This window comes from Periophthalmus magnuspinnatus, chromosome 24 (genome assembly GCF_009829125.3).
Source record: "Periophthalmus magnuspinnatus isolate fPerMag1 chromosome 24, fPerMag1.2.pri, whole genome shotgun sequence".
Classification (NCBI taxonomy): Eukaryota; Metazoa; Chordata; class Actinopteri; order Gobiiformes; family Gobiidae; genus Periophthalmus; species Periophthalmus magnuspinnatus.
Window position 1 is genome coordinate 11,940,396 of NC_047149.1, and position 14,306 is coordinate 11,954,701.

General features: G+C 39.8%; 2 protein-coding genes across 3 annotated transcripts in view; one reads left to right on the forward strand and one right to left on the reverse strand.

The window, feature by feature from the left end:
• LOC117392474 (exostosin-1) overlaps positions 1 to 14,306 on the forward strand; it is a 152,411-nt gene that overhangs the window by 71,990 nt on the left and 66,115 nt on the right. The window lies entirely within an intron of this gene.
• LOC117393130 (doublesex- and mab-3-related transcription factor B1-like) lies at positions 3,691 to 4,888 on the reverse strand. 2 transcript variants are annotated; one of them, XM_055232320.1, is made up of 4 exons: positions 4,848 to 4,888; positions 4,612 to 4,745; positions 4,146 to 4,182; positions 3,691 to 4,073 (listed from the first exon to the last, which is right to left on the reverse strand). In XM_055232320.1, exons 2-4 carry the CDS (start codon positions 4,742 to 4,744, stop codon positions 3,950 to 3,952), a joined length of 294 nt encoding a protein of 97 aa, XP_055088295.1. In that variant the 5' UTR covers position 4,745; positions 4,848 to 4,888; the 3' UTR covers positions 3,691 to 3,949. The 2 variants fall into 2 exon arrangements, with proteins under 2 accessions (XP_055088295.1, XP_033847220.1); XM_033991329.2 differs by having other exon boundaries at positions 3,697 to 4,073; positions 4,612 to 4,760.

Sequence of the window (14,306 nt, forward strand, 5' to 3'; positions counted from 1 at the left end):
CTCCTTTCTTTGTTCCCTCAAAGCCCCCATCGCAGTAAGCCAAGACGTGTGGTTTGCGGGGGGCCAATATTAGTTAAGTATTTATTTACAGAAGCTGGCAGGCCCTCTCCGTGAATAATTCATTTTTTACGCTCGGGAGAAGTCGCTTGACAAGACAGCCTGACGCGGAGGAGAGGGAATCGATGCAGCGATGATGGGCAGCAGACTCAATGTGGCTGACCCTGTAGGCTGGGTGTGTGTAGTTACTGTAGTTACAACGCAAGGCTTCCTATGTAAAACGATCAGGATGTTGATTTGCTGAGGGGAGCGAAACCATGTCCGTGGAAGGGCGGGCGGACGGGCAGGCAGACAGGGGGCCTCTGGGAGATGTCGTGTGCAGCGTTCGCCCTGTTAGACAGAAACTCTAGCACGAGGAGCGGACACCCTGCAGAGAGTCTGTGCGCGTACAGTTACAACTTATTTAAATAGAAGAGAAACTGGAATAATAGTTGTATTTGCATGTTTAATGGTTAGGTCACATGATCTGTTCAGTAGTTTTAGTTGTAAATGATGCTTCTGTCTCTGAGTAAGTAGGCTGTGGGTTCTATCTGTATAACGCTTAAACTATGTGGAGTATAGTGGTGATAAAAGTGCAACACTTTAGCTTTTCTAGTGGTAGGTCTGGAGATGTTATTGTTTTGCCTGCAATATTCCACAGCATATTATTAAATGTATCCATCAGTTACAGGCGTTTTCATTGTAATACCATAAAAAACAATGGCAACGTTGGCAATTGTCCAGTCAGAAAGCACCTATATAACTACAAAGAACTTACTTGTACTTGTACCCTACTTGTACTTCCTATGAGTGTAGCCTCGTTTCCAATGCAGTGATTGTCATTTTCCTGCATTAAATGAGTCTGCCTCTAGTGGGAAGCCTTGCCAACACTATGCAATACAATCTGAACTACTCCAGTGGAGAAGAAAAATGACTTTTGTGTGGCTATTTCAGAGCATTATATCATTATTATGTGTGCCTCTTTTCTCTTCATGTGTGAGAGTCTAATTGATTTGATTGACTCCTGGGCCATACATTGATTCCCCATGACTTACTGTAACATGATGAAGTGAGTTGAGAGCGATACGACTCCAGTGATAGCTGAAATCATATTGACCTGAGCCCCCATCAGCTCTATGTGATCTGCACATGTCAGGACTGTCTCTGAGGTGGACCATGAGCTTGTGTTACAGCCCACACTCATCTTTAACCTTGAGCTCCCTGTCATTAGCTCCTCGATTATTTACTCTACCCAGTGATCCTAGTATAGGATTGATAACCACCATTTTTAACATCTCGTGTAAAAACATACTATGATCTAAGGTCTATACCAGTATCCAGTATTCTGTCCTGCTGCTATGGCTGATAACTGATATTTAGCTTTTAAAATCCAAGTCTTACAAATTAATTATCTTATGTAGAACTAAAGATCACACATTAACTTTTCATTTTTAAAAAAGTAACAACAAAATGCATTTATCTGGCATATAAAATACATTTGTAAACATGGAGGCATATACAGTAACACTCTTCTAATTCCATTATTGCTCATGAGTCGGTTCAAAAAAACACTCACTTCACTGAGGATAAACTGAGAATGAAACACACAGAGAGCGGACCAGCACAAAAAAACAAACAACTGCCGTCACACTTGTTTGGGCCTGGTTTGATCCTTGACACAATACTAAAATTTCTCTCTGTTTTGATACTTGACACTCAGTACGATTTTTCGATACCACATTGATAATAAGCACTTTTTGTCGGAATAGAATGCGATCTTAAGGCGAGGCAAGTTTAATTGTATAGCACAATTTGTAGACAAAGTAATTCAAAGAAAAACATTAAAATACAACAAATACAACAAATCAAAACATAAATAATCATCATAAAACTAACATTAAGTCGTATGCACAGCTAAACAGAACCATTTTGAGCCTGGATTTAAACATTGTCAAAGTAGAGGCCTGTCTCACATCTTCAGGAAGACTGTTCCAGGTTTTAGCTGCATAAAACTGAAACGCTGATTCCACATGTTTAGTCCTGACTCTGGGCACCAGCAGGAGGCCGGTTAACATAAAATAATAGCAGTTTATACGATATATGCGTTGTAAGTATAACATAACGAGTAATCCAACTAATGACTCTTTCTCTGCTGTAACGCCGTTATAGTGACTGTCAGGGTAACAGCAGGTGACCGATCAGACTCCGCTCTCTCGTCTCATTCAGAGGAGCTGCAGTTTTTTTCTTTTGTTTTGGTAAATAAACAAGACAGAGATGAGGAATTAGAGACAGTGATTGGCTACAACAGAGATCGACTGTAAAGGTGGGGTTTCATTGGTTTGGTTCTATTTGTAAAGTTTTAGTATCAGCCTGATGTAGACGTGGTTTGGTTCTGTTCTAGTTCTGTTTTAGTCCAGTCTAGTCCAGGTTTAATCCTAGGTTTAATTTGAATGTGGCGTGTGCACACATATGACTTCAGCCATTGATTACAATTCTCTTGATTTGTGTAGCGCTTTAAAGTTGAGCAGAATTCAAAGGCCTCTTTAACCTTGACGCGGTTGTCTGTTTGAGAGTCTGCCCTCTGCCGTAGCTCTTCTATTATTTACCATCTCTCTGTGTCTGGGGCCGGGCTCACAATCCCCTCTAGGTAAACACGCGCTGACCCTGCCGCACAAACACGCTCAGCCCTTGCTCCTCTTCTCATTTCCCAATCGATACGTTTAAAGGGACACACGGCAAACTTTCCCTGTCCACACCACATGTTTGGTCACTTTGATGAGAGGGAGATTTCTTTCCCCTTTTTCCAGTTGCTATTTGCCCTTTTTGCTCTTCTGATATTAAAAACCTCCATCAGAGAACAGGGCAACATGCACGGTGGTCTCTCTTATTGTTAATGTGTTAGATGCATATTCTAATTGTTTTATTCTTGTCCTGTAGGGTTGGCAAAAGTATCAAAAATTAGATACTAATCGATGCTAAAACTAGTAGGTATTGATACTAAAAAAGTCACATTCACAGGACAGACATGAACATTTCCTGAATACGTTTAGAATGATCTTGAGCTGTATCAGAACAAATATAAGACCACATAGACTAGTGTACACCTATGGACCACTATGGGATCTGCTTGGACCACAGAGGGATCACACCGATATAAAACCACATGGCAATACAAAAGAAAGTACTACGGTTAAATGTTGAAAATCACATTCTCTTGTCTAAATAAAGCGTGTTTTATTCATCATCATGGTATCGGAATCAGTATTGAGTATCAAGTCGATTCGTTAGTATCAAAATCAAGTTGAAATTTGAGTATTGTGACAACACTCTTTCAAAGTTCATGTTGCCTTGTTAAGTAGTTTTGTGGTACAATATAGCAGACCAGTGAACAGTGACCCATGAACACTTCAAAATACTTCACTTGCACAATACTTTGCATAACTAGCTGTACTAACAAATGATTTTAGTCTGTCCATACACTGTCTGTTCTTATAAGTTGTTGTTCAAGTGTGTGTTCAAAATTTAAACACACACAGCTCTTCTATTGGTAGAACAAGACTAACTCAGAGTCCCAAAATATATGAATGGTGAAAGGCTTTAATGGCAAAACTGCAAAAAAACAAAAAAAAAAAAAAAAAAAAACGCAACAGATTTTAATGGAGTAATGCAGGTGATACAAAAAATAGATTACAATTCAGCATTTTCTTTGGTTAATTAGCAAACCTCTCCCATACACATGTTTAATTAACGTCTGAGATCTAAGTTTCAAAAGTGAAGATGATGAAAACAAAACTGGAAAAACTAATTATTCAACTAATTACAGATACTTTTGTCTCCTTCCTCTTCCACATACAGACAATTTAAAGTACCGAAAACAGTTGTGAAGAAGTGAAGTATGCCCCGTCAAGTTTATTTAGATGATAAATATTTCTGGTGGTTGTTCTGGGGTGGGTTCGGGTTGGGCCGGTGGGGGTGGTGGGGGCGGTGGAGGCGGAGGCGGAGGTGGTAGGAACTTACACAGCCGTTTAGACCCATATCTTAAGAGAGCGCAGCATATTCAAATATCACAACAAAATAATATAAGTGCTAATGTCATGGGTTCTACTGACCGTTTGTTCTTCTTCATGCCTCCTGAATATTTGCGTTCTGATGATACAAAGAAATACACACACACATAAATACTGTTGCTTCTACTACTACTATGTTTTATGTCCGTCATGTCAAAAATGTCAATAAAAAATCCGCCCTAAAAAATCCCAAGAGAAAATCCGTTGCAGTTTTGTTAATGTCAATAAATTCTTAAAGGTGCGCTATGTAACTCGTCTCCTGAAAATGTTCCACAGTATGCCATTAATCTATCTCCATGGAGACAAAACAGACTAATTAAAAAAGACTAATTGAACAAATGCAAGACAGTTACATTTAGTACCATACTCTGGAACAACACGTAGCAGACCCCCCACCAGAAAAGTTGCATACTGTACCTTTAATGTTGTTTTTGAAGCTATAAATTCAGATATTGTACAGTTTTGCCCAATACATATTTAAACAATAAGTATTAGAAGTGAGCCGTACCCTTTAAGAACTTCTTTCCTCCTTTGTGCTTGTACTTGTACTTGTACTTGGAGCGAGAGGATCGAGCATCTCCGGAGTCAGCTATCACCAACACCAGGACCGCCAGGACCAGGAACAACCACACACACTTCATCCTGACAAAACAACGTCTATTCACGTACATTTATATATATTACATTTCCATCTCTCAAACAGTACTTTTTTTTAACTGCAGAGCTTATGTCTTTCCCTTTTACCTCGTCTCTTCGAATCAGCCTGTCTCAGTTAGGTGTTTCCGTTAACCTGAGCGCTGGTGCCTGTATTCAAAGCCTTTTATATGCTCAGGTTGTCTGCCTTTTATGGTAAAAAAGGAAGACAATTTGCAGTGATGTGTTTCGAAACTCACAAATTTCATAATGGTGTAAAAGGTGAATTTGGAAAGAAGATTACTAATTATCTTGTTTACCTCTGCATAATTGTTGTTTCAGTTTCCAGTTTGTTACATACTTTCATGCATTGTATTTATGTTGCTTTGTGATCCCTCTTAAAATATGCAGGAGCGAGATACAGCATTTATTACTATATGGTTATTGCGTTGCCTGGAATGCTCCACTGTATGGCATTAAACATATATCTCAATGCCTTTATAGTCTTTGAGGACTTTGTGGACTCATTTGCATAGTTGTATTGCACAATCAATGCACATTTAATCTGTTTTGTCTATGTATGTTTATGTAGTTTGTTGATATTACCAAATCTTCCAGTATTTTTATCTGAATAGCTGAATGGAAAGTTGAACTCTGACTTTTCTTTTAAATCTACTTGAGGATTCTATTTGCAACATGCATTCTTCTTCATATTATGTTTTTAATTATAAATAAGTATTGGTTCCAAAACATTCAAAAGAATTTCATAGCCTTTTGTAAATGCTCTTTATTGATTAAATCCAAAGACCTTTATACACAATACTTTGGATATGAGTAACACAGAAAGAAGTACAGAAGTAACAGTGGTCACTTGGAGGAGTCCGGCCCTGGGTTGTCGTCTGCTGAGCGTTTGTCCACAAACACCACCTGTGCATCCTGATCCTCAGCTTGTGCTTGGCCCGATCGCACGATCCTGACCACATTAACAGGCATGTTACAAAGATACTCAATATATAAACTATAATGGTGATAGAAAAGGGTAAATTGTCTTACCCATGCACACAGCCATGAACTAAAAGTGGAAAAAAGACAATTTCCTCATCATTACTACAAATAAACATAATATAATACAGACATGTTATAAAACACAATATTGTCTGGATCAGTAAACACTGTATGAGTGTCTTTGACATTTTTGAACAACTGTATATTTGTCAGTGAATTATTAGACTAGTAATTTTATCATCTATAGCATCATTTGTACAGGCATTGTGGAAAATGAGCTGGTGGTCCATACAGAGAACTTAGATGTTTAGGTCATATAGAGAGGAATGTTCAGAAGTATGGTTTTAACTTTCTATTTCCATAAAATCATCCACTGTGTCATCCTCACAAAGTTATGTGGTTGTTTTAATGCACAAGACAGTGATTACTATGTCTAATAATTATGTATAAAAATAAAATATATGACGAATGCCTGTTCAGTGTAAAGAACAAAACATTAAGACACATACTTCCTCTCAAAATGTGATGCAGAAAGCCTTCTGCAGGTTGAGCCATAGACATGATGACCAGAGCCAGAGTGAGGAAGACAATGGGGCCCTTCATCCTGTGAAGACAAAACCTCATGTTACAATTATTTGTTAGTTATGTATGTTATATAAACATGCCATACCTGGAGGAGTAAATGAGTAACAATGAAAGCAATGCAGGAGCTGCCTTATTTTGTCTACTGAGCGACAAAGGCTGACTTTTAAATAGTTTTGAATGAGGATGTTTAGAATTTGGCAGTTCACAAAACTGTGGTCTTTCATGCTGTTTCATTGTGGTCAGATTAGTCAATGCAATGTGCCAACATTTCAATAGAAGATGGCTGCAAATGCTGTTTCTGATTGGCTGTGTCTTTACCATGGACCTCCGTGAAAACAGAAATATAGAAAACAGGGTCAAAGCACAATGCCTCACAACGTTTCACTGGTTACACTATAGGGTAAATGAAGTCTTACCCGATCAAAATGCTGCCAACTAAGAAAAATACATATAAAGGGTTTAGTCATACAATTTTTGATACTTGATTATCAAATTATACTCATTCTGGCATTTTTAGGCCTCGGCAGTGGTACATCCCAAATGTCTTGCTGTGTTTCAGCTTGTCAGCACAGAATGTTGGTGTTAACATGAGGCACTTGGGCTTCAAGGTCAAACAGCGGCAGAACTTTTTCATTTGCTGCTTTAGGCCACAGGTTTGAGAGTGAAGAGTGATATTTCTCACCTGAAATCACATTAAAATTGCACTTTGTTACTAAACAACAGTGATATATCATCTGTATAATTGTGATTTGTCGTAACGGTGTGGGTTAGGACCAAGGGATGCAGACTCAGAGCAAGTTGACAGTGTTTATTTACAAGTTTGTGAATATCAGTCTTTAACAGTTCAGGCAAACACACACGAGGAACCAGGGAGCGGGAGGCAGGCCGGGTGGGCGTAGTGCTGGACGGGGACGGGAAAGCCGGGACCGGAGCGAAGACAGGAATGGGGATGAGACCAGGACAGGCAGGACCAGCGTAGTCCAGAGAGCGGGACCCAGAGCAGGAAGCAGGCGGCACGCCGGAGACCAAGACAGGACAGGTGGCAAGACAGAGGGCTGACTGTACCGGAGCTGGAGCGTAGAGGCAGGAGCAGGTATGAGCAAGGGCAGGAGTGTTTACACGCGGACGGTCTGGCTCCGAGTGTAGTCTACCGAGCCCTCATATACTCAGCAGCAGGTGATGGTGATTGCGCTGATGCGCTCCAGGTGCATGCGGGAGGAGTCTGGATCTCCGCCCAGCTCCAGGCAGACAGGCAGGGGAGGGGGAGAGAGCACAGGAGAACAGGGAAAACAGGCATCATGACATGATTACCAGTGTTGGGAGTAACGGCGTTGAACTATAACGGCATTACTAACTGCGTTACTTTTTCAGTAACGGAGTAATGTAACTAATTACTTTTCCTAGCGTCCTAACGCCGTTACCGTTACTGACAATAAAATGTAGCACGTTACTTTTAATTGAGTTCACTCTGCTCTTCATCAGAGTCTCTCAGCCGAGGAGCTGCTGTTATGTTTCTTTGGTGAAAGAGGAGGCTGGGCTGAGATAAAAGGCTTGTTTGAGATGAGGCGGGCGCAGATACGACACCGTCAATCGGTGCGCTGTGCATGCCGGTTAGTTTTGTATCCAAGATGCCACCGACTTGCTCTGACGTAACCTATGCGCCAGTAACGGGAAGTTTTTGAGCGAGGCGAGTGCAGCAGCTCTCCACTGACTGCGGCCGCCTGCATGGACTACAAACGCGTAATGCATGATGGGAAATTATGTCCTGTCCCCACGTGCATTCACAGCAGATTAGGTCCGAGTTGTGTTTTGATCAGAAACATGACTGTGTTCTCTCCAAAGAGGAACAGGCTCAGATCAGAGGTGATTAATATTTGAATACTGGACAGAGAATTACAGTGTGTGGCCAGAGAAGGCTTAGAGGTTTTGTCTTATTTTACATGGTTTACATTTGAATGCCTTAGTTTTGCAAAACATGGTAATGAATCTTTTCAGTATTATACTGAAAGCACTTTATTGTTATTGTTTATTTTAATGAAGAAAATACTTGAAGTACAGTTGACTGAAATTGTGTGACATGTTGATTTATTTGCACTTGAAAATGAAATGTTTTATATTTTTTAATTTTTTATACATTCTGTAATTTACTTGGAAACATATGCAATATAATTGCAATCTGTTAAAGTGAAATAAATGTTAAAGGTTCGCATCTGTTGTGTTTTTATTGTTTTAACATAATAAGTAACGTGGAGTAAAGTAACGCAGAGTAGTTACTTTGCCTAGTAACTAGTTGTAACTAGGCAACTTGTAACTATAACTAATTACACTTTTGAAGTAAGATGCCCAACACTGATGATTACACACTTGGACAATGTTATGGATACATTCATTGAGAGTACAATGTTTAAATAGTCACCTCCATGGCCAATGATGTGAATGAAACTTTCTGCTAGGTCAGGCATCAGAACCACCATGCCCAGAAGGAACTGCACGGTTATTTTCATCCTACAAAGAGAAATTTACACTAAAGAACACAGAACAAACACTATGCTTCGTATAACAACGTACCTGATGTTGGATTAATGAGTTTGATTATTTTTAAATGGTTTTATTGGTTACAGTGGCTACTGTGTTTTTTATAGATTATAACTGAGAAGATCAGATCTGTTTAGAAATCACCAGACTTAATCGACACACCTGCCACCTCAAATTGGAAATCTTAAGTATATGAGCACATGACAGCTTTCTACGTTTTCCTAAATATTACTTTGCTCAGCGGGATAGTACCTGTAGTAAATATTTATCATAGATTCATAGTTGTAAATTGTTAATTTTAATTAATACATTAATACATATAATTACATCAAATAATGCAGGCACAATTTTTGCACAAACAACACAATTTTGTGACACTTTGATCTTTAATTTAATATAATATAATGTAATATATTTTTGGTGTAACATAGTTTTATTACACAAATACCTGCAAATTTTGTAAATTAGACAAGCTTTGGCCCTTGTTTACACTACACGTAACATTTAGCAGTTTCCTTGCGTCTCATTTAGGTTCGTTTCACACATTTGTGCAGGCTGTGGAGCGACTCCAGTTCACTCTAGATTTAGTTCTCTTTACTTTACTTTTGGATTGGCCTTGTTCCCATACACCGTGCATCATTCAACCCAAACACACACTACCATCATCTGATCACCAAACTTATTTCTATGACAAGACGCTTCAATGAACAGAGCCCTGTAAATACGCACACACGCTTGCTTCCCCTATATGCGGTGGTCTTTGACTCTCAGACAGACCCAAGCTCACCTGCAGAGACAGAGGAGGCGGAGACTAGCCGTCTTCTGGAGACTGATATTAAGTTGATCCAAATTAGTTCCTCAGATGAATGTATCAAACAGCAGCTCTGCAGCTCCCATTTATATAAATACACAAGTTCCGAGTGTGTTTTTTTTTTTTTTTGCTTAGTTCCATTCAATTCAATTGCCACCCGCTTGAACAGCTCCTGTTTCAAACGCCGTTTACTGAGCTCCAGAGTGTGACTGTTGGGCTCACATGGCTCTCGGAGTGGCGGTGTGAAAACAACCTTAAAAAAGCATCTGTATGTACAAAATGATCACGTACAGTACATAGGTACATGATTTTCCAGGTTACATTTGTGATCTATTGCGATTAAATATAATAATCCTAACTAAGTTTTTGTGACATGAGAGGTCTAAGCCAGCGGTTCTTAACCTGTTTGACCTCAGAGGCCAACTTTTTAATGTAAAAATGTACCTGTGGCACATTCTCATACTAAATGTAAAATATCAGCCTATATTATAAACGTAATGAAGATTAGTAACTATCTTGCTGTATTGTACTGATATTTGTTATCAGTACAATTAGTACAATTAGTTATTAGTATATTAGTATATTAGTTTAACTCATAGTCCCCAATGTAATCATGTAATACAATCATGAAAAGGAAGTAAAGTATGCTAAAATTAAGAAATAATAGCAGAGGGGGTGGGATTAAATAAGTTTTCTTCTTCCCACTCCTTTTTGGGCAATCGGAGATACTCTTTTTTTTGTGTGTGTGTTTTGCTGTCTGTTTTTGTTTATTTTTCCTTGTCTCTTGTATCATGTGTTGATTGACATCGATTGTGGCTGCCTAGGCTATGCAAGAGAAAAGATGTCTATTTGCCCAAGACAAATAAAAAAAAAAAAAAAAATAATAATAATAATAAAAAATAATTTCTTTCCCATTTTGTTCATTTGTTGACTTGCAGAGAGGAGTTTTTGTGGAGTCTTCACATGTGTGCTGTTTCACCACACTTTTTCATCAATATGAGACATGAGAGAGTTTACTAGTACTCATTCCAAAAGTTACATTGACTTTTATTTGTAGAGAATATTGTGAAACATTTGATGTACTCTTACCACAAAAAGCAGAAGAGTGGTATGTTTTATCAGTGTTAGCAGGCTGATATGTGTGTACCACAGATCTGAGGAAAGACCTGAGGCTGGAGTGATGTCAGCGGTTTCATTTAGTACATTCGTGAAATAACCAAGCCCATATATCCTATATGTGTGGTACATTTGTTAGTTAACATTGAATACTATAGATTTCATATGGTGTTGTACAGTACATAGTGAGTTTAATTACATGTGCGTGCTTTTCTGGATTCCACCATTCATTCATTGGTTTCAGTTCCCTGTTATAGCTGACATTTTGAGTACTTTCACCATTCAAGATCCTTAGAAGTGTCTCTACGTACTGCAATGCAGTCACCCATGGCTCCTCCTGACAGTATACTTCAGCAACCTATAGTGTGAGAAATGCTATAAGAAAATAGCACATTTCCATATAAGAACAATGCAGTGCTTATACTTTTAACACCTTATAGAATAGATCAATTAAATCATGCAGAAAAGACGCTGCCAGGGCAGCAGTCCTTTAGTTGTTTAGTTGATTAGTTGGTTGATGGAGTCTTAGTCAACCAAAATTTGCATTAGTCGACGAATCATTTTGTTTAGATCTATTTGGGGCAACAGTAGAAGGGAGAAGTGCAGGGCCAGCCCGAGCCTTTAGGAGGCCCTAAGCGGCCTAAGTCGTTAGGACCCTTGCCACTTCAGTGCCATGTATTCATATTTGACTAAATTAAGACGTCATCTCAACCATTTGTAAAAAGAAAAAAACTACAGAGGCTCACAACAGCAATAGCTACAAGGATAACAGTATAAAAACATGTAAGGAAGTGGAATCTGGGGCCTCCCCTAGAGAAATATTTAAATTCTGGATTTTTTTCTAGATTTTTGGTGCATTTTAATGTGTTCCAGCTGACTAAAGTGGGCTTACATTTATCATTTCTTTATGACATAAAATGCACAATTGAGTAGCCAAAAGATGTACTTAAGCAATGGTACGCTCACTTCAAAATCATCATACTCACTAGTGATCCGAATTACCCCATGTTTAGATTGCATGCGATGCAGCACGCGGTCCAGTGGCCATAAGTATTCCGTATAGTGCAAAATTGGAAAAGAGCTCAGACAGCATGCTGTGCACTCCGGTGGTGCCAGTGGAGTTGCTGTCGAGCTCCGGATCAAATCAGTTGGATTCTATTTTTTTCCGGACTTGACCACTAGCCGACCACAAGCCTTTTTCCTAATTAAGTAAATAGTTATTGTGTGAGCATGTGCTCTTGCGTGTGTAGCTTCAAAGGCGGTGACCACAACAGCACAGCAGAGCCTCCGGTTCAGGTGTGAGTGTCACACCACAACAAAAATTGGTCCGACACAGAAGTCGCCGATCAACCGTCTACAGTCTGAACGAGGCGTTAAAGGTGCATAAGAGACAGTCTGAACATAACATCAGATTTATAATCATAAGATTATTTGTAAGAACTGAACAGTAAATAATGCACAAAATCTGGTAACTTCAAAGAATAGACCACAAAAAGAGGATTTTAGGATTGCATTATTTTGATGTTTATGCTACATAAATTTGTATATGAAATTAGCGGAGGTTTCCCGTAAATGCACATATTAATGAGTAGGGATGCACTGATACTGATACCAGTATCAGTTATCAGTTTGATACCAGGTGCCAGTACTTGTACTGGTCAATGGGCTGTTGATACCACTGTAACTGCACTGCCTCTTATTTGAAGCTCATCTCTCAGCTGAGCAGTGTCCCTCTGAGCAGAGGTGACCATAAAGAAGCACATTAACTGCTCTGCACATTAAGCCCAGCTTCAATCATATGTAACTTTCACATAAACTATAAAAATATTTTGCTTAGTTTAGGTTTTTATAGTTCACAAAGGATATCAGCGCAGTGCTTGTGTTTATGATAGTAGTATACTAATGTTGCTAAGTTGCTCTGGCGATTATTTGCTTATGCTGCATTGTAACTTACTATAATTGATAAACAGGGTTCAATGCTTTTAAAAGGGGTATAGCATCGATATAGGCGAAAGTTTGGCTGCGATAAAAGTAAGGCAACCCTCACTGTAATGCTAAAAGTGGCTTGTTAGCACTTTGCGCGGAGCGCAGCTTGCAAAGACAAAGAGGTAAATAATAAAGTCAGGTGCTTATCTAAATAAATGATACTGGAATTATACGGAACTACAGTGATTTTAGCAAAAATTTTAAACTCTCTCAAATAAGTATTCTAAGATGAAAAAGTAGGCTATACTATAAAAATCCTATGAAATGAATTAGATTTACCACTGTAATCGAACCCCTATAAAAAATAATGTATGGTACTCAGCATCAGTGAGTACTCAAAATGAAGTACTCATACTCGTTTTAGAAAAGTGGCATCGGTGCATCCCTATTAATGAGCATTCACAACATATTCAGGAGTCATTCACAGTTTGTTTTGTCCAGTACATGTAACAAAGAGAGGTTTCTGCCATAATCAACGTTGTTAATCTGACAACAGCACCAGCTGCTTTAGCTGCACTCACATCATCTCACAGTTCACAAAAAGATGAGCCACAACCAAAAACAGCCCGTGTAATAAACTGACTCACCTGCTGTCTTCATGACACTCTGATATATTTCCAGTATTTATAATTATACATGTCCCCCTTCACTGTTGCATGTCCAAAGGTGTAAAGTGGTGACATATTTCTAGTCCCATCCATTTTCTTCCGCTTATCCGGGGCCGGATTGCAGGGGCAGCAGTCTAAGCAGGGACTCCTAGACTTCCCACACCCCGGACACATCCTCCAGCTCCTCTGGTGGGACCCGAAGGCGTTCCCAGGACAGCCGAGAGACATAATCCCTCCAGCGTCCCTCCTGGGTCTTCCCCGGGGCCTCCTCCCGGTGGGACATGCCCAGAACACCTCCCTTGGGAGGCGTCCAGGAGGCATCTTGGACAGATGCTCGAGCCACCTCAACTGGTTTCTCTCAATGTGCAGGAGCTGCAGCTCTACTCTGAGCTCCTCCCGTGTGACCGAGCTCCTCACCCTATCCCTAAGGGAGCGCCCAGCCACCTTGCGGAGGAAACCCATTTCGGCCACTTGTATCCATGATTTTGTCCTTTCGGTCATTACCCAGAGCTCATGACCATAGGTGAGGGTAGGATTGTGGATTAACCTGTAAATCGAGAGCTTGGTCTTTCGGCTCAGCTCCTTCTTTACCACAACGGACCAATACAGCGACCGCATCACTGCAGACACTGCACCGATCCGCCTGTCAATCTCACCCTCCATCCTTCTCTCACTCGTGAACAAGACCCCGAGATACTTGAACTCCTCCACTTGAGGCAGAGACACCACCCAACCAGAGATGGCAAGCCACCTTTTTCCAGTCGAGATATTTCTAGTCCTCTCTGAAAAGTCCCTCTTTCCCCAAAATGACCTTCCTCTGAGGCTCTTCGTGCATTGTCCCGTACTTAAGATAAACTTAATTTTATTAACTAAAGTCTTTTAGTCTGCAAAACATTTAAATATACCTCAGCGCACCCAGAGGAT

Bases quoted from the DNA above. Each gene is read 5' to 3' on its own strand.
- LOC117393130 (XM_055232320.1), bottom strand. From the start codon at position 4,744: ATGAAGTGTGTGTGGTTGTTCCTGGTCCTGGCGGTCCTGGTGTTGGTG. The intron at 4,183-4,611 runs GTACGGCTCACT...TTGTATCATCAG, and splicing joins AGGAAAGAAGTTCTTAAAGG to AACGCAAATATTCAGGAGGC. The intron at 4,074-4,145 runs GTCAGTAGAACC...CGCTCTCTTAAG, and splicing joins GGCATGAAGAAGAACAAACG to ATATGGGTCTAAACGGCTGT.